The sequence below is a fragment of the Eleutherodactylus coqui genome, chromosome 7 (assembly GCF_035609145.1).
Source record: "Eleutherodactylus coqui strain aEleCoq1 chromosome 7, aEleCoq1.hap1, whole genome shotgun sequence".
Classification (NCBI taxonomy): domain Eukaryota; kingdom Metazoa; phylum Chordata; class Amphibia; order Anura; family Eleutherodactylidae; genus Eleutherodactylus; species Eleutherodactylus coqui.
Window position 1 is genome coordinate 212,904,442 of NC_089843.1, and position 23,343 is coordinate 212,927,784.

Below are 23,343 nucleotides of genomic sequence, written 5' to 3' on the forward strand. Positions count from 1 at the left end.
TTTTCCCCTTTGAGGATTTTTTTTGGGTTTTCCATGTCACTATATTATATATAATATATCTCTATATATCTATCTTACAGTTTTCACTAAGCCTCATAATATTCGGGCACTAAAACAGGATGCCAGTAGAAATGCTTCAATCATAGGACAAAGTGTGCTTCTGTACTAGGACCCTTTGCGGTAAGTCACATGACAATGACAACAGGTCTGACACCACTCACATCGCGTGGCGTGGCATTCAACAGTGCCCACTCTTAGAAGGACTGCTCCATCTCCTCCCCTACCCGCACATCATGCTCTGAACTTGCTTCCCTCAGGTCAGTGTCCTCCTCAGCTCATGCCCTCTGCAGCCTTGTAGGGTCACTTGGTGACACTGTAGTTGGTGGCGGGTTGCTTCTCCTACCTCTTGCTGGTGTAAGGTAATGAAAATTTAAAGCTGTGGCTGAAAGGTGGGCGGCGTGGGAGATAATGAGGGCTTCAACTCTACAGCAGCGTCTCCTCTTTCCTCCCCCTGCAACATTGGCCCGCTTTACTCTTCCACTGCAGTAGCGGTCTTCTCTAGTCACCCACAGTCTCCTCTCTCTCCCTACCCCCTCTTCTATACCAATATACCAATATCACCTCTATCTACCCCTCTCTTGAAATAGAACACCATATATCGCCGCCTTACAGATCTGCCTCCTCGGTATACCCTTATCCTACAGTTCTGGCCCCGCGTATCACTCATTCTCCTGCAGTATTGTCCACTTTATCTACTCCTCTTCCCTGCTGCCTCATCTCTCTCCCTCTAACCATTTATTCCTCTCCTTAAAGTTGGGCTCACATGAACAGGTCGGACTCAACACGCAGATTTTTGCAGCAGAAGACCCACGATACATCCCAGAAAATTGCGAATGTTCTCTATCTATTGTTTTGAGTGATTCCGCTGCCCGTATGCAGTGTACATTGCGTATGGACAGAGATTCCCTTGCACCCACAGACCTCAATGGGGACCATCCACGCTAAAATAGAGCATGCAGCGACTTTTCTTCTGCTCTCGGAATCTGCAATTCATACCCACGAGTATGAATGAAAAATTTAAAATACATACCTTTCAATGCCCGCGGACAGAAATCACAGAAGCCGCAATTCAAATCTATTCGTGTGAGCCTAGGCTTATCGAAACCTAACTTTTTTTTTTTTTTTAAACTTCAGTCAATGGAAAATGTATGGAAACATAACGCTGTATGTTTCCATATGGATAACATTTAGAATTTTTGTGATCAAATACCTTAAAAGAGAATAAACCGTGTTGCACTTTGTAAACTTTTTCTTAAACTTTCAGTGAAAAACCTATACCCATTTCATATCAAAAATGGATTAAAACTAAGCAAAAAAAAAAAAAAAAGAAGAAGTTTACTGTGCATAAGATTTAAAACTGTAAAAGCATGCTTCAACATGCATGTGAAGCATACGTGAAAGTGCCAGTGTGAACGGGTCCCAAGGCTGAGAGGGGATGGAGGGTAAGAGCCGAGAGGAGGGTGCCGTTGGACCTTCGTCAGAAGTAGCAGAACCATCCGCTATCTAAAAGCAGTGATCACAACTTTAAAAAACAAAAAGAAAATCGAAGAAAAATATATTGAAACTGCTAGATATTCTCCAACGTGGACTTGGAAACAGCACTTTGAATTTTAGAAGATAATGGTCTCAAAATAAAAGGAAAAGTAGAAAGATTGTGGGATGTGTGTGGCGGAGTTCTATGATGCGAGTGTCAGTCATCAGCAGAAACTTACCTTTCAGAAAGGATTTCACTATGGAAACAACTTTTCCTGCTTGCTTGGATGTCACATAAAAGAGATCCAATCCGAGTATCATGCTCTACCTTGTCTCTATGTCACGGAACAGATGCCCAGGAGGAACACCGAACAAAGTATTTGTTTAAAAGAATTAGAAGCTGTGTGAGCCGCCAGAAGCTCCAATTATAGAAGCAGATGTCTTGTTTTATTGAATAAATTCTGTGGAGAGAAATATTAGCATAATTCTCCTTAAATGTGTAGAAATCACTTTCTCCAAATTGCTCCCCGATGACCATTTGAATTAGATTAGTATTTGCTTTCTTTGCTGTTAAAAATTTTGTTTTGCTGCTACATTTTTTTTTTTCTTGCAAATGACACGGAAACGGCAAATCTTCGCTGATTAATGGTGAAAGCTACTGGAAACGTGATGTGAGAAGTGAAGGAAATAAAGGAAATGAAAAATGAAGCAGAAACACAAGTCGAATAGGAAATGTTGGGACTTGAAATGTCATCAAGTCATTTCTCAGCAACGAGCAGCAGGTTAGAAGGCTCGGACTTGAGCAAATCTTTAAAATACATTAAAAGTGAAACTCCACTGAAAGGGCCTTTTACAAGCCCCGATTATCAGACACAAACATTCGTCCAAAAATTCTTTTGCCTCACCATTGGGCCATGTAAATGTGTCACTTTTTGTCCATTGGCTGATCATCCCTTTTATGTGAGCACAAAAACAATCGCCAATCGGCTGCTGTTGACAAATCCTAGTTGGGTATTATTGTATCTTGTCACCACCAGGAAGCAAGGGGTTTGACAGGGCTTGGATAGAGGAACGCCCCTGTCACACCCCTAGCTCCCAATTGGCGACATTTCAAAGGTCCTTGAAGGTCCAAGCTGCAGTATATGTACTGCTTTTTGGCTGGCCAGGAAAGTTAGTTTTGCTATTAGGTGTAAATGCAGAAGCCTTTACACCTAATAATGTAAGGTGAATAGTAAAACAAACCCCTACCCTAACCCTCCTGTGCAGGCAAAACGCCGCACCGGCGCTCCGTTTATTTCTCCACCACTGCATTAGCTACGGCACTGGCGCTCAGCAGCGCTGACATGGACCGCCAGCTCTGTCTGCAGGATTCCCCCCCCCCCCCACTGCATCAGGTGGGCAGTCAGCAGCGTTGAAATGTGCACACCGCAGGGTCTGTGTGCCGCCTTCTCCAGCAATGCATGAGGCGCCGCACTGCCACTCAGCAGTGCTCACATGCGTCAGACGGGCCAGTGGCGCTGTGCACCGCCCCATTTGCCCACGGCGGCATCACAGGCCTGCCTTCTCCACCACAGCGCGCGGAGACGGATGGCCGACAGCGGGCCAGGAGGTCTCACACTACTGCCACCCAGGACCCTCACAGCGTGCTTGCTAAAGGGGACCGCAGGTGCCAGACTACTGGGCCCTGGGACACTAACAGCAGGGCCACTAGGGGGACATTGTAAGGGGAGATGGGCACCCACTGTGACAGCAGCGGTGCTGGTTGGGTACCGCTGGCAACAGTCACAATGCCAATGCAGATGTCATCGGAACATCACAACAGGACACCGCAGTTCTGAGGGCCAGGACCTGTGAGCCTGAGGAATGGGGCAGCCAATCATGAAGAGGGGGCGTCACCGGTGTGTCAAGACTCCACAATCTTGTCTCCACCACTACTTCCTGGTGGTGACAAGATACAATAATATCCCCTAGTTGTATGGGGACGATCATTAACATTTATTCATCCCCATAAAGCCAATCATCTAACAAGCGTTGGCCAACATTCTCATAGTCAGCGCTTCTTATCATAGGCAGATGATCGGCACAGGGTAAAAGGACCCTTCACATATTATGCATTAGCGAATTTCTTTATAAGCAATGCCATAAATATAATGATTTGAATTATGCTTTAATTGAAAGCGCCCTCTTTGCAAGATAGAATTATCTAATTAAAACCCGATCCCCAACAAATAATGTGCTCGGAATATGGTTGCTCTTTATGGCAGCCTACATTCTGGCAGGGAAATTCCCATCAGCGCATACAAGCCGTCAAACTACAACTGCAAGGCAATAGCAGAAGATTTGAGCCAACCCTACAAGAAAAGCTGTTTACAGAGTTAAACTGTTTTCGTGAGGCAGCTCCCCAGCAGTGTGTTGATAACTGAGGGTTTCCCTGCTGCACAAGGGATAAGTTGTAATAGATGATAGAGACTACTTGTCATCCACATTTCAATGGGTAGCGTATATATCATATTGCCAACCATGTAATACATGGGCATGTCTGCTTAGACTGATAGATGGTCTACACAACAGCTCCCAACTCTGCATAAGAGTCCTTCTGTACAGAGCAATGCACTCCCGATGACCAACGCCAATCAATGAGATCATCACTCATCTGCTTAGACTTCACACATGCCAATTCAGACTCTACTAGTGAACGGATGAACGATCATTCATAGGATTGTTCCATTCTCAGAGTATCATGAATGTCTGGAGCACATCTTCAAATTTTATATGGGGGAATTTGCTTCCGCCAATGAAAATTTTTTGCACCGCATAAAAGATGTGATCACACAACAAATGAGCATTCGGGTGATTGGAGGCAAATTTAGATGGCGGGAGCCAATATAAAAAATAAACTATAGGTCTTCAAATGTGTGACTTGTATCATCAGGAAATTATCTATTGTATAAATGAAACTTGCGTTAAACATATTCTTTAACAATTTTTGGTGGTTTTTTCTAAATTTTCAATTTAGATTTATTATTCTAAAATCCTGCCGTTCTCACACTAACCACTAGGGGGGGCTTTCACATGGAACGATTTATTGTTCAAAAAAATTGCTGGATCGTTCGGATTTGAACGTTATCGTTCAGTGTACAAATGGCCATTGATCGAATAATGAACAAACGATTCCTTTTGCCTATCGTTCATTTCAGGCAAGCATGAAAATCATTGTTGGCTCGTTCACTGATCGTTCGGTTTAAATACTGATCGTTCCGTCGTTCTCATTCAATAGTACAGTGGACTGAACAATCCTGGGGGGGAAAAAAAAAAATTCTGTGTTTAAACTGAACACCGGAGCGAACTGACGTTTGCTCACTCGACCGATTTCTCGCTCCATCTTAACCCTTTCCAATCCACTGTCTGACCGCTGAAGACATTATGATTTAAGGCTGTACAGCGCCGATGTTGGATGACATCCATCGGGGGTTCTCTTACTGTATATTGCCAGCCTCTCTGCTGTTGGAGCTTATCCAACGTGTCACCTCATGCAGTACTGGCTTTAACCAGCAGATGGCGCTGTTGTATAACGGCAGAAAAAGAGTAAGCCCCCTAGGAAAACCAGGATACAAATTGGATTGGAAAGAGTTAAAGCACACTTAGCCTAATATTAGTCTGAAACTTCCTGTTCTATAAAGAAAACTTTTCAGAAGTCCTCTCATTATCACAGGCATCATAAAGTAACACTGGGTCCACAATTTACAATAATGGATAGTCACAGCTGGTTTACTCCCATTCCCTGCACAATGACCTCTGGACATGTCATGGACAACGCCTAGAACAGTCTCCCATAGAAGTAAATTGGTTCACTTTGTCCATTCCATGTATGGCTAATGATTGCTGCTGGAAAGCATATCTCTAAATGTAATTAACTGCAGCTCAGGCAAGATGGCGCCCCCATAGTCCTGTAGAAACAATAGGATTAAAAAGAAAAAAAAAAAAAAAAAAATTCTACAATCCGAACATAAAAACAGATTAGAAAAACGGAATGTGTTTCACAATCTGGTTTTAATTAGTTTAGATTAAAAAAAAAAAAGAAGTATCTAAAAAGGTGATGCATTCCCATTAGGTGACTTTAAATTTAGGGTTTATGGAAAGGAGTTATATTAATTTACTCTTTAGGCCTCATGTCCACATGCAAATTCGGATTTAAAATCTGCAGCGTTTTTCCTGCACGCGGATCCGGGCCCCATAGGGATGCATTAGACACCCGCAGGTAGTTAAATACCTGCAGATGGCATTTTTTCCCTGCAGGCGCGGGTCCCCCGTGCAGGAAAAAATCTGGACATGCTCCATTCAGGCGCGGGTCTCCCGCAGGGACGGCTCCCGCAGGCTTCTACTGAAGCCCATGGAAGCCGTCCGGATGCGCGGGAGACCCGCGCCTGAATTAAACTCACCTACTTCGGACGGTGCGGGTCTTCCCTTCTTCGCGGCTTGATCTTCTCTCCGTCGTGGCCGGATCTTCTTTCTTCGGGCTGGTGGATGTGCCCGGCACATGCGCTCGGCACGCAGCCGGCGTGCCGAGCACATCCGCCGGGCTGAAGAATGAAGATCCGGCGCGACGGAGAGAAGATCAAGCCGCGAAGAAGGGAAGATCCGGAGCGTGCGGAGAGGTGAGTAAATTGCTATTTTCAGCCCTCATGTCCGCGGGGCAGGAGGGACCCGCTACGGATTCTCCATGGAGAATCTGTAGCGGGCCTGATTTTCCCCGTGGACATGAGGCCTTAGCGCTTCCATTTTATTTGTATCCTTTAGGCTGGGTTCACACAAGGCAGATTTGATGCGATTTTGCCGTGGATTGCCATTGCCTATCCGCGTTTGCAGTGCAATGCGGCACAAATGAGATTTGCCAAAAAGCTGTTCTCACAGGGCGGATTTTTTCCACATAGCCGCAGTGCGGAAATGCAACTGCGTCGCGGTTTTTAAAGAGGCAGCATGTCCATTCTTCTGTCTTTTCCGCAGCGCTTTTTTGTCCATAGACCTCTATGGACGCAGCAAAATCTGCACCAAAATTACTTTACTTTTATGTAATTCCCATCAATAAAAGGTGCTGAAGACTAGTAATGACCAGTGACTATACGGGGTACATCTTGTGCCATGGGTGCGGTCCTTGAACAGCAGTTTGAGGGTGCATATTGTTGAGCAAAATGTGTGCATGCTGCATAATTCAAAGCCCAGATTCTGGATCTCAACGAGCAACTTGCAACACTGGGAACCACGGCGAACATAGAATGGAGTTGGCTGTTCACCATTCGTGGGGTTGGATGGAAGCATGGAGGGAAAGAAAAATGAGGCAGCCAGCTGGGTGACAGGAGAGGCAATGTAGAGATACGAGTGATTGGGAAGCTAGTCCTGATCTGGCAGACCTCAACAAGTTTGCCAAGTTGTTGGATGATGGCTATGTCAGTTTAGGGTTAGAAGGTTTTCGGGCACAAAGATATTGATGACCCATCCTCAGGATAAGTCATCAATATCAGATTAGTGGAGGTCCGCCTCTCAGGAGACCCGTCAAACAGCTGATGGAAGAGGCAGGTCTTCGGTTGAGCAGCGAGACCTCCTCTGAGGCCTGTAATATGTAGATCAGTCACGTGGCCTGATACCACTGGCACTGTGGCGAGTATATTTCTTTTATATAGTTTTGGACATTGGGTGCCCAAAATTATCTAAAAGAAATAACTCGGAAACCCTCTTTAAGTGTTAAATTAATAAATATCCCCCTGCAATTTTATCTCAGAAGTCAACATTTTACTTAATTTATTATACATGATCTTTAAAGTTTTTATTTATGCTTTTGCAATAAATTTTCAAAAATTAACAAAAAGTTGCACCTCTTTTTTTTCCCCCCCTTCCCCCGACACGTATTTTGACACTAATGTCATGTGCTGTCACAAGTATTACAGCTAAAGAAACCAAGAGAAAATCTCATAACATGAATCCCTGTATTTTAGGGATAAACATTCTCATTCTAAGCAAAAATGGGAATATCATCTACAGGGTAGGCAACATTTACATGTTACATCGATGTTAGCCAAGGTTTTAGGATGAAATGAGGTTATGTTGCATTTTATACAATTTTCCCCTTTGGAGGATATATATAATTTCCATTTCTAACTCGGCTTGGGAGGAGACAGCTTGATGTCTTCTATTACTGCGCTTGGAGAAAATAGCAAATTCACACATATATAAACTGTTGAATTACGTAGGACATTATACATAAGTACTATGCAGTTTAGAGGGGATCCCATTAGCTGTGGAGCAGTAAGTCCACGAGTCTCTCCTCTTCCTCCTTTTTTCTCTCCATAGACTACTATGAGCAGCATGGGTTATCACTCTCCTCCACTTGTGGTTATTCATTTTGTCATCTGTTACTAGAGATGGCCGTCATTTGACAACAGGCAGTGGACAGTAAATTAGAAGAAAGGGAGACTCCTAGGGTACTGTTGTATCTTGTTACCACTGGAAACTAGGGGTTTGACAGGGCTTGCATGGAGGAACACCCCTGTAACGCCCCTAGCTCTCGATTGGCTGAATTGTTGAAGGTCCTAGCAACGTTTGTAGAGATTTTTGGCTGGGCTGCAGGCTTAGGGCGCCCACCCACTGGCGTTTTTTTTCACTGCGAAATTCGCAGGTTTTTTTTTCTGCAGGGGGTCTATGGGACTTGTAATGTAAAAATCGCGATTTACCGCGATATCGCGATTTTGCGCGATCGCGATTTTAGCTTTGCATGTCCCATAGCCCAAAGACCCCTGCAGAAAAAAAAAACGCTGCGAATTTCGCAGTAAAAAAAACGCTAGTGGGTGGGCACCCTTAGGGCGCCCACCCACTGGCGTTTTCTTTCCCTGCGAAATTCGCAGCATTTTTTTCTCTGCAGGGGTCTATGGGACTTGTAATGTTAAAATCGCGATCGCGCAAAATCACAATTTACCGCGAAATCGCGATTTTGCGCGATCGCGATTTTAACATTACAAGTCCCATAGACCCCTGCAGAGAAAAAAATGCTGCGAATTTCGCAGGGAAAAAAAACGCCAGTGGGTGGGCGCCCTTAGGGTTAGTTTTGCTGCGATTAGCATTACATGCTTCCAGGTTACAGGTGTAACATGGAAGCATGTAAAACTAATAATGTAAGCCTAACAGGAAAATAAACACTAACCCTCCAGGGCAGGCAAAAATCAATACAGTCTGATTGCTTTGCCTGTCCCTGTTGCCCTGTCGGCTCTAAAGTGTCGTGCACACAAATCGGTGCCCCACCACTAGCAAAACTGTTGTCCTCCCCCCGGCCCACACCACTGCGGCCAACACTATCATGCCCCATGCTTTAGCAGCGCTCAGTGCAGTGGATGAGGCCCTTCGAACGCTCTCTGCACTTTCAGGGGATGCGGCCGCTGACAGCTACTCCGCTCCCCTGCCTCCTCTCACTTCAGCAGCTGGCACCGGTGCCGCTGCTGAGAGGCAGTTAGGGAGCGTAGTAGTCTTAAGCGGCCTCATCTCGCTGCTACAGCAAGGAGGAGAACAGTGTGGCCGCCAACGGTCTGATCTCAGGGAGCCCGGTGGCAGGGTGGGCGACGGGACAGAGCTGAGGATTTAGCCAATCAGGAGCTAGGGGCGTGACAAGGGCATTTCTCCATGCACGCCTTGTGAAACCCCTAGCTTCCGGTGGTGACAAGGTACAATAGTACCAACTCTTAGTACCCAGCATTTTACAGAGTGCTTTCTGGCATAAAAACATCATTTTAAGGTAAATAAAGTGATGTGCAGTTTTGCAGGTTATCCCACTGGCTAGGACATAAACATAAGTCGGCTACATACAGTTTATAGTTAACACATTATACAAGGTTCCAGGCCAGACCCAGTAATATGTACTTCTGTTGCAATTTTGTTAGAATGCCTTTTACTCTACCATATGCTAAGAGCCCTTGGCAGACTGTAATTACAAATGAAAAGATTTATTAGACCTGTAGGTGGTCAGTATAACGAAGTAATTGTTATTCTGCGTTATAAAGCTAAAGGTATTTACCCCGTATGCCCATACTTAGCCTAGTGCTCCTACGAAGGAAATGAAAAATTGGTGAAATTTTCCACTGGGGTTTTACGACCAATTGCAAATACCAGCTTGATGCTCACAGCTGATACCACCCCCCTAGGCAGAAACAAAGTGCTCAAACAAGCTTGGTGTGTACATACAGAACTTCCGATCTTCCTAGTAATTTAGTCCGCAGACAACTGTTCTGCTTCTCTAGCATGGCATTTATTCACACCCCAATATTTAAAAGTCAATTTGAGAGATAAAAGCTGTTGTAATTCAATCCCCTGCATTCTTCTCTGACCAGATGTGGCCACTTCATAACTTACACTTCAGTCCTGTCGTACCACAGTGACAACCAGCACACAACTGGCATTCAATGTTATACACTTCATTGACTACTTCTGGGCATTTTGTTTCATACATTAGCAATCATGTGACTTAATGCGCTTCTATTGACTGGAATCGTCACACCAAAAAAAAAAGTTTATATATCCCCCAATCTTAAAGAAGTTGTCTCATCAGGCACCACTGACAAAAAGCCGATTTTCCATTACATATCAGCCTATTCCAATGAATGGCCTACTTGCAATACAAAAATGGCCTAATTCCATTAGAATAAGCAGTTTACACTTTTTTTTTTTTTATAAAAGGATTTTGTATTTTAAGCATTAACCCTTTCCAGTCCAATGTCGGGCCTGCCCCGACATCATCATTTTCCTCCACAGCTCCGATGTCGGGGCAGGCCCGACACTGCAGTGCAGGAGTGGATCTGCACCCGATCGTCAGGCACATCGGGTGCAGATGCACTCCTTTACTGGTCGTCATCGAGGACCCCCGAGGAGAAGGCAGAAAGGGTTTTTAACCCTTTCTGCCCACTCCTTTACACATTACAGAGCGCTCAATTAGCGCTATGTAATGCATAGATTCCGGCCGGCGATCATGTGACCGCCGGTGTTACCTGACCCCCGGCGGTCACATGAACGCCGAGCCGGGAGCCTGCACCGTGCAAGGACCTGCTTACCTGACTGGCGTTTTGTGCATTCTCCTTCTGTCTCCCGACCCGGCGATCATGTGACCGCCAGGTGTCACCTGACCCCAGCGGTCACATGATCGCTGAGCCGGGAGGCAGAAGGAGAATGCACAAGACGCCGGTCAGGTAAGCAGGTCCCTCCCTGCACCCTCCTGAACTCTGTCAGATCAGGAGGGTGCAGAGAAAATGTATTTTTTCTCACCCATTCTCCAGCTCTAATTTATTTGGAGCTGGGGAGAATGGGTGAGAAAAAATAAATGGATTGGAAAGGGTTAACAGAACAATACATGTAACCAAAATAACAACTGAAGTAGTGCTAACGCAAAGCATTGAGAGCCATCCATAATCAAATATGGACGGTTTAATATCTGCATCGGAATCCTCGGCCAGCGGTTCCATCACCGATCCGGCTCAACATACCAAAACAAAAAGCCGCGGCATGCAGCCCTCTTTCTTCCGTTCAAAGAACGGGCAGTTGGGTGGAAAGCAAAAAGACCCCATTATAGTTAATGGGGTCCATCCAGCACTGTTCGGTTCCATCTACAAACTAAATGAAGGGAGCCACCTATATAAATGGCCACCTCTGGACTCCTATACTTCTTTCTGGAGTATCACACAGGGTCAATTGATCCCATTCCAAAGATGACTACATAATGCACTACTAGAACTTGGGCTATTACTAGAGATTGCTGTCAATGATTGATCTATACACATTTTAGAGCATACTGGCTGTTACAGTTGTTCAAAATGGCCGTGTGTTCACTGACACGGCATGAAGGATGAATGATCTTCCACTGGACAAGGGATCTTCAACGGTGGACACATTCTTTCATGGAAGATCATTCATGTAACAGTCAACTACACCGCATGCACTCGAATACTAGTGGCTATTGGACAAATAATTGACAAATAATTGACTTCTTTCCCAAAGATTACGGTCTATCATCAGTTGGCAAATACAAAATGTTTGTAGTTAAATTTCACCCAATATTTTGGTTAAAAAAAATCCATTTTGATCAATTTTAGTTGGAAGTGTATGGTCTTTACGGATTATCATGTCAGTATGCTGCATCACGCAGCCTTGGTTTTCATGTCTGGCACTGATATGGACTGACAAACCACAAACAGTTGTACACAAGGAGGTACATCGCTTAGCAGTTAGCTGCTGTAGCCACATGTCTGTCTGAGCTTCTCTCCCTCCTCCTGCCCCTTAGCTCCCCACAGACATCTATGGGCAGCATAGGTCATTACCCTTCTTCACTCCATCCTCTCTCTTACCATCTCAGTTACTACGGTACAGACAGGCATCTCTTGAGGACAGTAAGAAGGAAGGGCTTTCCCAGGTGTTCGGCACGCAAACATCATTTTATGTGAACTGATTTGTCTTCACTGTGGTGATAAAATCGCGCGATGTGAGAGTGAGTAAAGACGCAGAATTATGAAACCCATGCTTTTCAATGGTTTCCTTCACATTTGCAATGTTTTCACTCGCATGTGATGATGCGGAAGAAAAAAAAATAAAAAAATTTTCTGCATTTTTTATCTCCCATGCTTCCCTATGAAGCCTCCTTTCTAGCGCATCGCAAAGTAGGAACTTGCAATTTTCATAGGGTGCGTTTTTACCATCAGAAAGTCCTATTCAGTTTCGCGTAAAAAAGAAAAGCCGGAAAATCGTGTGGAAAAAAAAAACACGCAAGAAAATCACAAGCGGGAGTGATGTTTTTGCAAGAAAAAGCAGAGCCAACGCTCAAAAATCATGGGGAAAAAGTCACAATTTTGCCATGATTTTCATGCGCCGATATTGTGATTGCCAGTGTGAACGAGCCCTTAAAGTGCACTGACCACTTAAAACCCTTTTACGGGTTATTCTGCCAATTTACTCACAATTTACGGGTTACTCTGCCAATAAACATTTGAAAAATCAATTCCGGGGGTATTCCAAATGATCTTCCCGATTTGAAACACTCATAACGGTTTAATGGCACTCGGTTACATGCATACTCTAGCAAAAAGAACCTCGCCTTGCTTTCATCATCCGGTTTCAGGGCCTGTAACAGCAGCAATCAGTAAGGATAACATTCCAAACATTTGCGCAGGATCTTCCGCACACTTGGCTATGGGGCATCCAATTCTCTACTTGCTCAGAGGGTGGATTTCTGCGGACTATGCGTGAAGCTTGCCGGACGGGCTCCATTGTTTCCACGCTCACTGGTGGACAGCCACATGACTTTCGCTTACAGATGCAACCTTTTCCCATAAAATCATAGTACAGCTCACGAATTCTGCGCCCGCTGGGTGGTTCTTCACCAAACTGTTTGAAAACGATGTTGCACACTAAAAACAGACTGGTAGCTGTGAAAAATCAAGGACCCAAATTGCTCTCCTGTCTTCGTTGGCAGCTATTCATCTCATGTCCTCCTAGCCACGATGGCAGCAAAATAAAGCTTTTTGGGCGTTTTAGTAAAACAGTTTTACAATAAAACGGTCCTTGTTGTCCACAGCAGCCAATCACAGCGCAGCTTTCAATTTAGCTCAGTACCTTGAGGAATGAAAGCTGCACTGTGATTGCTTGGAGGCAACAAGGACCGTCTTACTGTTCAGTTCTACTAAAAACGTACATTTTTGCGTTTATTCCCATTGACCTCAAAATTTATGTATTTGAGTGTCATTAAAAGGACCGTTAAGAGGGTTTCAAATCGGGGAGATCATTTGTAGTAACCCTGTATGAACAACCCCGCTGGGTCTGACGACGGCCATGAAGAAAATGCCCTTGGTTTCTTTGCAACTTTTTATTTGCTCTGAAAATGGAAACCAGTACATTCATCTAGAATCCCACCAAAATACGGTATATTAACCGTCAGATGGCAAAGAGCTGAAACTGAACTGCACAGTCAAAAAAGGTGAAGAGAAATATTTATGCGATTCAGGTTTCATTTCCCACGATTGTAATATGAAAAGTTAAAAAGGTCCTAAAACTTGGTTTTTCACAGAGAATTATTGATGAGGTTATCTAGAGAGGCGCTGCATCATTCCTGAGGATCGGAGATCCATAAACGATTTCAGCAACATTTCCGAGCCGTCTTCATCAGGATCATTCATGGTTAAGAATAACAAGATCATCTTCAGAAAGTTACTGCGTATCTCCTCCACCTGGAATATCTGCCCGATAGCACGACTCGCAGCGCTGCCAATTACTTTTTATGATAATGTACGTCATTAGCAATATATAGGCTTTATGCTGTGCATAAAAATTGGGTAATTCACAACTTATACTTCGTACTGAGCAATAAGAAACTGACAAAAAAAGTTTTACTACTACAACATGGCCGTTCCTTAACACACATCCCCCCTGCTATTCCTTACCCCCCCCCTGCTGTTCCTTACCCTCCCCCCTCCCCCTGCTGTTCCTTATCCTACCCTCCTACCCCCCCCCCCCCCTTAGTTCTTTTCTGGGAGACACCCCACCCCCACCCCCGGCGTGGGCCCTCCTAGTCCCGTTTTCTTGTTTGTTAACCATATAAGGAGTAATATCAATCACTTATGGTAATTCTGTATAGTGAAGTGATGATTCCAAGCTGTGATTGGAAATAATCTTTGGATTGATGCAATTTACTGTGATACTGTAAATTTTGAGAAAAGTTTAATAAAATTGATAAAAAGTTTTACTATTGGTAGAATAAATGAAATTCACCAAAAATACACAGGTGGAGAATATGCTGCATCCTCAAAACCAACATGAAAAGACCTAATCTAATAAATCACAGCAAAGTAGGGGGGGGGGGGGGATAAATAAAATGTTTTGGAACCTAGAAGCAGTAAAAGTGACAATAGAAATACATTGACATGCCAAAAGTCATGGGACAGCAGTATGTAAATGGATTATGAAATGGCGTTCTCAGGGTTATCTTCTGAGTGAGGTTGAAAACTGGTCAGCGTGCTCATGGCAATGCAATGTGAATTACCAGAGTTCCAACAAGACATGATAGTGGATGCCAGACGGATATTTGATTTCCAAAGTTTCATGGGCATTTAACATTACTTGATCCAGAGTGTCACATGTGTGTCGGCAATACATCATTGAAGGCATCAACACTCTCAGTGGACAGCAAATTCTGGTAGAAAATCACATCCGAAATTCAATGCAGGAGGCCCCACATACATCTCAGTGGTCTGTGCAGTGTTCTTTAGCTTTCATGGGACATGAAGTTGTTAACTGGACCCTAAAGGATGGGTAACATGTGCTGTGGTCTGATGAGTCCCGATACTATTGGTTTCGGGCAGACGGTAGGGTTAGTGTGTGGCACAGACTCTATGAAGCTATGGACCCCAGTTGTCAACAAAGCCCTGTGCATCCTGGTAGTTTCATACTGGTGTGGGGTCTGTTCTCATGGAATTGGTTGGATCTATTGGTCTGCCTGAACAGGTCATTGACTGGTGCCTGCAGGATTTCACTACTTGGTGACTACTCACAGCCCCAAATGGACATCTGGTACCCCAGCAATGATGGAATATTCCATTAGGATGATGCACTGTGCCATCAGGTCCAAGTTGTCCAGAATTGGTCTGAGGAACATTCTGACTTGCACGTTTTCCCAACATGAGCTGAATCGAGCATTTATGAGATGTGGTGGAGAGGTTCATTTGCACGAGAGATCCTGCACTTACAAATACCTCAGAGGTGTGGGTCGCTATCCAAAAAGGTATGGCTTAACATCCCTCCAGATGTCTTCCGTCCACTTGTGGAATGGATGCCACAGCGAGTTGCTGCATTTGCTGGGCTACAGGGGTTCCTACATATTCGATCCTGTCCTGTGATTTCTGGCATGTCAGTGTATTCCTTTGTATGAAAATGTGATACTTAATATATAGGAATGTAGTTTGTCTTACATAGACTACTCTAACACAACTCTTTGTGGTTGACCTTATAAATCTATTTTTTATTTTCATCAATGATGCCTGAATGCAGTCATCATCAATTAGCACCATTTTACTAAAGTTCAAAAGTGGACTGGGGTAAAGCCAAGAAGCCTAGAAGACTTGTATTTCAGCCTATTTGGGTGGTGTTCATAAATTTCTACACTAATAAAAAGTTAGATTCTCACCAGGAATGACCAAACTGGCACCTTAAAAGGGCATTCCAGTATAGTTACCTCATAACCATATGATGGGGACTGCCAGCTGCTGAGTGGGGAGCCCGACCACTGGGACCTCCACCAATAACCAGAAGTGGGATCCTGTTCCACCCCCCCCCCCCACCCCGAGATACAGGCAAAATGAATGGAGAGGCAACGCAAATGGGAGCACCCAAAATAGCCACCATATTTCTTTATACAGTTCCTGCATAGTTGTCCTTACAGCAAGTTATTGAGATATGTGCATTAATAGCAAGGTATTACGTATCCAACAAGCATACAAATAAATGATGACCGTATACAATGAGCTAAAGAAGGTCCGGTTACTACATTTTTCAGTATCTACAGATCTAAATGCAAATTTAATCCTTTGTTGTTGTTGTTCTTAGTAGTTGAGTCATTTACGACCTTCGGCGCCCCCTAAAGGCGAGCTCCCTCTATGTTTTTCGGCTTTGCACTGCTTCTTTCATTTGTGTGATATCCATGTCAGTATGAGCTCTGACACTATCAGCCATCGTGTCCTTTGGTGGCCGGGTCTTCTTCTGCCACTGATCTGTCCAAGCATTATAGATTTTTCTAGCGACTCTGCTCACATTATATGGCCAAAATACGTGCGTCTGAGGCCGATCATCTTGCTCTCCACCGATAGATCGGGTCTCATGGCAATTTTCAGTTTTTCATTTTTATTTCATCCATACCTTTCAATATCCAGAACTTTATTTTTCTTTCGACAGAGTTCTAGGAGAGCTTTTTTTTTGTGAGAAGAGTTGTATTGTTAGTGGTACCATTTAATATACCATTGAATGTACTACAAAAGGTTAAACATTTTAGTGGGGTGAAATGGGGGTGGGAAAAATCCCAATTGAGACAACTTTTGAGGGGTTGTAAGGTAGGACAATACCATTAAGGCCTCCTGTCCACGGGCGATATGTCACTGCTTAATCAACGGCAATAATCCAGCCATGGAACCATAGAGATTCTCCGGTCATGGAATTCAAATCGCGGCATGCTGCGATTAGCTGCGATTCTCCGCGGTGAGCCTATCAATCAGATAGGTCTCCACGGTGAGCCTGTCATTTCTCCCCCCTGCTCACCCGCAGCGGAATATCGGTAGGGATACTCCGCCTCGCCAGTGGCGGGCAGCCTAAGGCTTATTAAAACGGAAAAAAAAAAAAAGTTAATCTTCATTTTCTAATCTTTTTTTTATTTCTTCTTTAAAAAAAAAAAAAAAAAAAATTGACTTCATTTTACATTTTTTGAAGTCTTCTTAGCTGACTTGCAATCATGTGATCGCTTCTACAATGTTAACCCCTTATCCCACGTAAATGTACGTCCTGGCTGCGGGATACTTACAGTAACAGGAAGTACACTTACGTTCTGGGGATAGCGTAAGATCAGAAGAGATCACCAATAGCCGGCCTCCCGCTGCAACAGCAGGGGTGCATCAGGGCAGCGACGCCCGCTGTTAACCCTGTTCCCTGCCGCGATCTTTTTGTAAAGGGTTCACAGAGGGAGCACGCTCCCTTTGTGACATCACTGGATTCTCGCAACATAATCGCGGAGAGCCCGATGGGTTGCCATGGACTTTTTGTGCTTTTTCCCATATTAGCTTTTTTTTTTTAAATTAAGAATCCCACATATTTGGTATTGTCTTATCCGTAACGATACGTACAACAAATTGAACATGCTTTTTGTCTTGCATAGAAAAAAAGGGTAAAGAAAATTAAAAAACAGAGGCAAAAATGAATATTTTTTTCATTTTGCCTCCCCCCCAAAATAAACGCAATAAAAGTGATCAAATCAGCTGTATGTACCACAAAATGGTACCAATAAAAACTATAGCTAGTCCCGCAAATAATAAGCTCTCACAGAGCTCAGTCCATGGAAAAAATAAATAAATAAAGAGATTTATAGGACTTTGAATGGAGCGATTAAAAAGAAAAAAAAAAAAAAAAGAAAAAAAAGGGGTTTTATTGAGAAAAAAAATCTTAAAAAAAGCACACAAAAAAAAAAAAATCGTTTTAATCGTACCGAACCGCAGTAAAAAAAAAATTTTTGTGTCATTTATGCTGCATGATTAACACTGTAAAAAAAATTGATGTGCTTTCTCTCCCTGCCATCATAAAAGAATTAACAAAAGTTTACCAATATAGTCTTATGTACCCAAGAATAACACCAATAAATACTATAGTTCGCCAAACAAAAAACAATCCCCTTATACGGCCGCATCGACTAAAAAATAAAAAAGTTATGGCTTCTGAAAAATGGAGATGAAAATCCGCCAAAAATCAGTGCGCCAGGTCCTTAAGATTAAATACATGGTAGACCTGGGCCTTGAGAAAGCTCCTCCCATGTCAACCATTGGCACTCTGCAAGTGCATCACGGGAAGGCTGATCGTGAGTTGGAATGGGGACGTACCCCTTTCACTGGCAGCTTACTTGCCACAAGTAGGACTGACAGCGCAGGTAAGCTGTCAAACAGCCGCGATCCGAGCTAGCTCCGACAGCAGCAGGTGTCAGCTGTTTCAAATAGCCGACACCCGCCAAGTATTCCATAGGCTCAGCATCAAAGCTTGCTTCATACCCAACCCACATCTCTATGACATACATGTACGTCACAGGGGACAAGCTGTATTTCATCTAAACTGCAAAATGTAACCAATAAACAGAGAAATTGACTTACTGCAAACAAGGAACCCTGGAAGACACAGGCACCTGCGGGACAAAAACAGAACAATTAGAAGGACTGGAAGTCATTTTATAAAGTTAATCTAAAAATCTGACATGGAATTGAAAAGTTATCAGTTTCAGCCACATTACACAGCAGAGATATACGAGTTGCCTTTAATTTTCTGGGATTGATTAATCTTCCCTGGGACAACCGCCTTTTTTCCTACCTTGAGTCCCTGAAAATAGGTCCGACACCGATAGTAAGACCTATCGGGTTTTTGGGGGAGGCTTGAATATAAGGCCTCCCCCGAAAATAGGACCTCTCTCAGGTGCCCCACAAACAAAAATAAATAAATAAAACAGTCACATGGTCCGCGGCGTCCCGATGGTGTCGGCGTGGGTGTCTGTGGCAGCGGTGGTGTCGGCGGCGGCGCCAGCGGGAGCAGCTGCAGTGTTCGGCATCCTCCTCCGTCTCACAGCTGCCTTCTGCTGGCGATGGGGCTTTGAATACCCCGCCTCCAGTAAAGAAAGCGCTGTGATTGGCTAATCGAGCGCCGGCAGCCAATCACAGCCGGCGCCCGATAAGCCAATTACAGCCATTTAGTGAATGACATCACTGAATGGCTGTCATTGGCCCAGCCCATCGATCAGCCAATGACAGTGCTCGCTTTGCTGGAGGCGGGGTATTCAAAGCCCGGTCACCAGCAGAAGGCATCTGTGAGACAAGGACGCCGCACCGCCGCCGGACACCATTGGGAGGCATCGGGACGCCGCAGACCAGGTAAGTGAAAGCCCTCCCCAGCCGAAAATAAGACACTGTGCCCTTTATGATCAGGATAACATACACTGTTTTGTTGTAGTTGAAGATCGTATATAATTTTATGATAGTAGCAAGGATAAACACAAATTTAGGGATCACTTTAGCCATATTATTAGGCTTGAGCTAAATGAGAAATTTATGAATTAGCAAATTTATGAATTTCCGTTTCAGGAATCAGAACCAAACTCGGAACCACAGATTTCAATTTGTCAAATGGTGACACATAAGGTCTCTATCTGACGAGGCCTCCATTCGTTTTGGGGGTTAATATAGCACATACAGCTAGGCTCTGGGCTTCCGATGCAATGCTATAAAAAGACGCAATCCTAAAAAAAGACGTATGCAATGGAATTAGGCCGTTTAGTTAGCGTTATAAAAAGGATTATTAGTGATCACTATAGGGTTTTCTGGGAATTCAGACTTTTTTCCATTGATGATCTTTCATAACGATAGGTCATCAATAGATGATCAGTGGGGATTGCTGCTCAAATCCCTGCCAATCAGCCGATTCACAACACCGCTGTCAGTAGGGTCGGCCCCGGAAGCAGATCATGATGCCCTACTGCAGCGACCTGGTTCGGAACTGCAGGCACAGCGCCTACTGAATTTAAAAAGGAGCTAAGCATATAGTTACAAACCGGGCCACTTGCGGTAGGGTCAACGCATTCTGCTTCCTGGGCTGTCCCTACTGACAATGGTGCCTGGGATCCATGTGGCAGAGCCCCATCGATCATCAATTCAAACAATGTCCGAACTCTCAGGCCTTAAGGCCAATTTACACACAGATAGCTTTCAAAAGATTGAAAGATCAGCGATGGTTTCGCATAAAGTACTAATAGGCACTAATTGCTATTAGTACTTTATTAGTTTCATTTGCATGCAAATGAGCTTCTGGGAGCTGTTACAGAACTCAGCAGGAGGTCTTAGCTCTGTAATTAGCTCCAATGTTCAGCCAGGGGCTCCCCGTGGAGAATTGAGCACCATGGAAAGCAAAGACAGCATGCGGTCCTGCTTATCAGATGTCCTGCTGAACCACGGTTTTCAAGCAGAACTGAAAACAGTCCTTCGGCCCAACAGTGAAAGATCTGCTTTCAGTTCCTTTGTTCTCCGATGGGAAACAAGGCTATCAGCACTACCCGCTGAGAACTCAACGTGCGGTCCTGATAAGACCGCACGCCGATTTTTAGGTTTATCTGCATTTAACGATCAGCTAGCAGTGCACGAAAAGTGCGTGATGGCCACGCGTTTACACGCAACAATTATCGCTCAAACTATTGTTTTTTAGCGTTTTCGGAGCAATCATCACTCCGTGTAAATGGGCCTTTAGACACAATGATTAACGCTCAAAAGACGGCTTTTGAGTGACCTTTGAGCGATAATCGTTGTGTCTAAATGGGCCTTAAGAATGAGCTTTGTCAAGTAATTGTTAAAAAGGTAAGCAAACAACTTCCTTCCTCATTGATTAAATGACAGACAGAGGTCAGAAATAAGCTAGGTAACATTTTTTTATGTAGTTTCATTATACAAGACTGATGAACAAGAAACAGATCTGGTAAGAAATATCTTTAGTAAGGTCAACACTTGACATTATTTTGATCGTTTGCTTCTTCTCAGACCGTTCTGATATGCAAGGCGGGTATAGGGACCCGTAGCAAAAGGCAGGAATGAGTTATCAAGCTAATTCAGACAGCAACTATTTTATTTTAAACAGCAACCAAAGAATACATAGTAGTGCCATGTATGAGATCCTTCTGCAAAGCACAACCTACATAGTGAAGCTAGACAGCAGAAAGCCACCACCATCAATTACCCCACAAAACAGGTCAGTATTTCTGCCCCCGAGGGCATCTCTCAGTTTCTCAGTTTCATCATAGAAGCTATTAGAGCCCTTACAACAGCAAGCATTTGGATTTTTTCAATTCCCCTACAGATGAATGGGACAGTCAAAGAAATTTCCACAACCAAGCTGCCATTTGCGATTAGAACCCAAAGGTACCCATGAATGCGCGGAAGTGATTAATACCATATAAAAATAATAGGTTAACCATTTAATTCAAACTTTTCCATTCTAAAGCTTGTAAAAGGACATTATACCTGTGATATTGCTGCTCTTTGACATGGTAAATAAAGTTTGAAACTTTTAGTATGGATAGCAAGACGTTCCCCCTCAGTATGCACCACTCTATTGGCTTAAAGGGGTTGTCCCGCGCCGAAACGGGTTTTTGTTTTTTTTCAATAGACCCCCCCGTTCGGCGCGAGACAAACCCGATGCAGGGGTTTAAAAAAAAAAACGGATAGTACTTACCCGAATCCCCGCGCTCCGGTGACTTCTTACTTACCTTGCGAAGATGGCCGCCGGGATCTTCACCCTCGGTGGACCGCAGGTCTTCTGTGCGGGCCATTGCGGATTCCAGCCTCCTGATTGGCTGGAATCGGCACACGTGACGGGGTGGAGCTACGAGGAGCAGCTCTCTGGCACGAGCGGCCCCATTCAGAAGGGAGAAGACCGGGCGATTAGACGCTGAAAATTAGACGGCACCATGGAGAAGAGGACGCCAGCAACGGAGCAGGTAAGTGAATAACTTCTGTATGGCTCATAATTAATGCACAATGTACATTACAAAGTGCATTAATATGGCCATACAGAAGTGTATACCCCAACTTTGTTTCGCGGGACAACCCCTTTAAGGCCACAGCCCTTCAAAAGATCAGAACACTTATCTTTCTATCTATGCAGGGTCTATAGGCTTGTATTTTTTAAGGGTATTATTTCATGTCACCCCGAGAAAAAAAAATGGGAATAACAATTTTTCTATCGTAACTACTAGTGGCACAGTCTAACACTTCTTCAAACTTTATGAAACTTTCTAGAACTTACTTGAGCTTTATGGAACTTTTTTTAAAAAATGTATATAAAAAAGACTTTTGAGAAAACAATTTAACTTCCTACTGGTTTATATTCGTTCAGGAGCAATATAGAATGTCACACAAGATAATCTATACTACAGTAAGGCCTCCTTCCCACGAACGGATTTACGCCGCGTAAATTCGCGGCAAAAATCCGCTGCGTTGCCCCCTGCTATTAGGTTCTATTGAACCTAATAGCACAATGCACACGATGCGTAATTCCACCGCGGAATTACGCACCGTGAAATCTCCCGTTCTCACCCACGGCATGCTCTATTTGCCGCGGGTGTACGCGCTGACGGCTTCCATTGCAGTCAATGGAAGCCGTCCGTTCACGCTATCTCCCGCTGCAACCAGCGGAAGATAGCGTGAAAAAAAGCTTCCCCACCTACCGCCGCGCGTCATATGACGCGGGCGGTGCGTCACGTGACGCGGTGGGCGTCACATGATGCGACGGCGGTGGGCGGGGAAGCGTCTTCACGCTATCTTCCGCTGGTAAGTATGGGGTCTCTGGGGGGCGCCGTGACGGGCTTCACTGCGGAATATTTCGCAGCGGAGCCCGTCACGCTCGTGTGAAGCCGGCCTAACAGAAGAACAAGGATATCGGGACCAGTCATCTGATGGGATATCAGCAGTCACATAGAAGAGGAAGCGTTCCTTCAGAAGAATCACCACTAAAAGACAAATACAGAATGCCAATAATTGCAAATTATTGGATGGTACCAATTTCTTGGAACAGAAATCAAAGGAAGAAAGGCGCGAATAACAGAAATATCCGAGGACGTTAAGAAGTTACGGCACATCAAAGTCAATTTTCCACGTGTGTCGGATCACGTAATACAAACAAAGTGCTGAAAAGTTATGATAAACGTGTCCGGAAGGGAAAATAAGATGCCCTGAATGTAGTGTTTGATGTTACAAAAGTTAACGGCCAATGGATATCTAATGAAGACAAACAACTTTACTATCTACAAGTGGAAAGCAAAGGAGAAGTTGGGTACTCAACGGGTCAAGCTGCAAGTGAGAAAATAATTAAAGGGGGTTGTCCCGCGCCGAAACGGTTTTGTTTTTTTTCAATAGCCCCCCCCGTTCGGCGCGAGACAAACCCGATGCAGGGGTTAAAAAAGAACACCGGATAGTACTTACCTGAATCCCCGCGCTCCGGTGACTTCTTACTTACCTTGCG

The 23,343-nt window shown here is 44.2% G+C and overlaps 1 protein-coding gene across 3 annotated transcripts in view; it reads right to left on the minus strand.

Annotated features, from left to right (window-relative positions):
- The window catches only part of FRAS1 (Fraser extracellular matrix complex subunit 1), a 489,520-nt gene that overhangs the window by 426,384 nt on the left and 39,793 nt on the right, over nucleotides 1–23,343 (minus strand). For all 3 annotated transcript variants that reach the window (XM_066574335.1, XM_066574336.1, XM_066574334.1), the window contains one exon: nucleotides 18,444–18,475. In XM_066574335.1, the coding sequence (XP_066430432.1) occupies nucleotides 18,444–18,475 (32 nt within the window). The remainder of the gene's footprint in view (nucleotides 1–18,443; nucleotides 18,476–23,343) is intronic.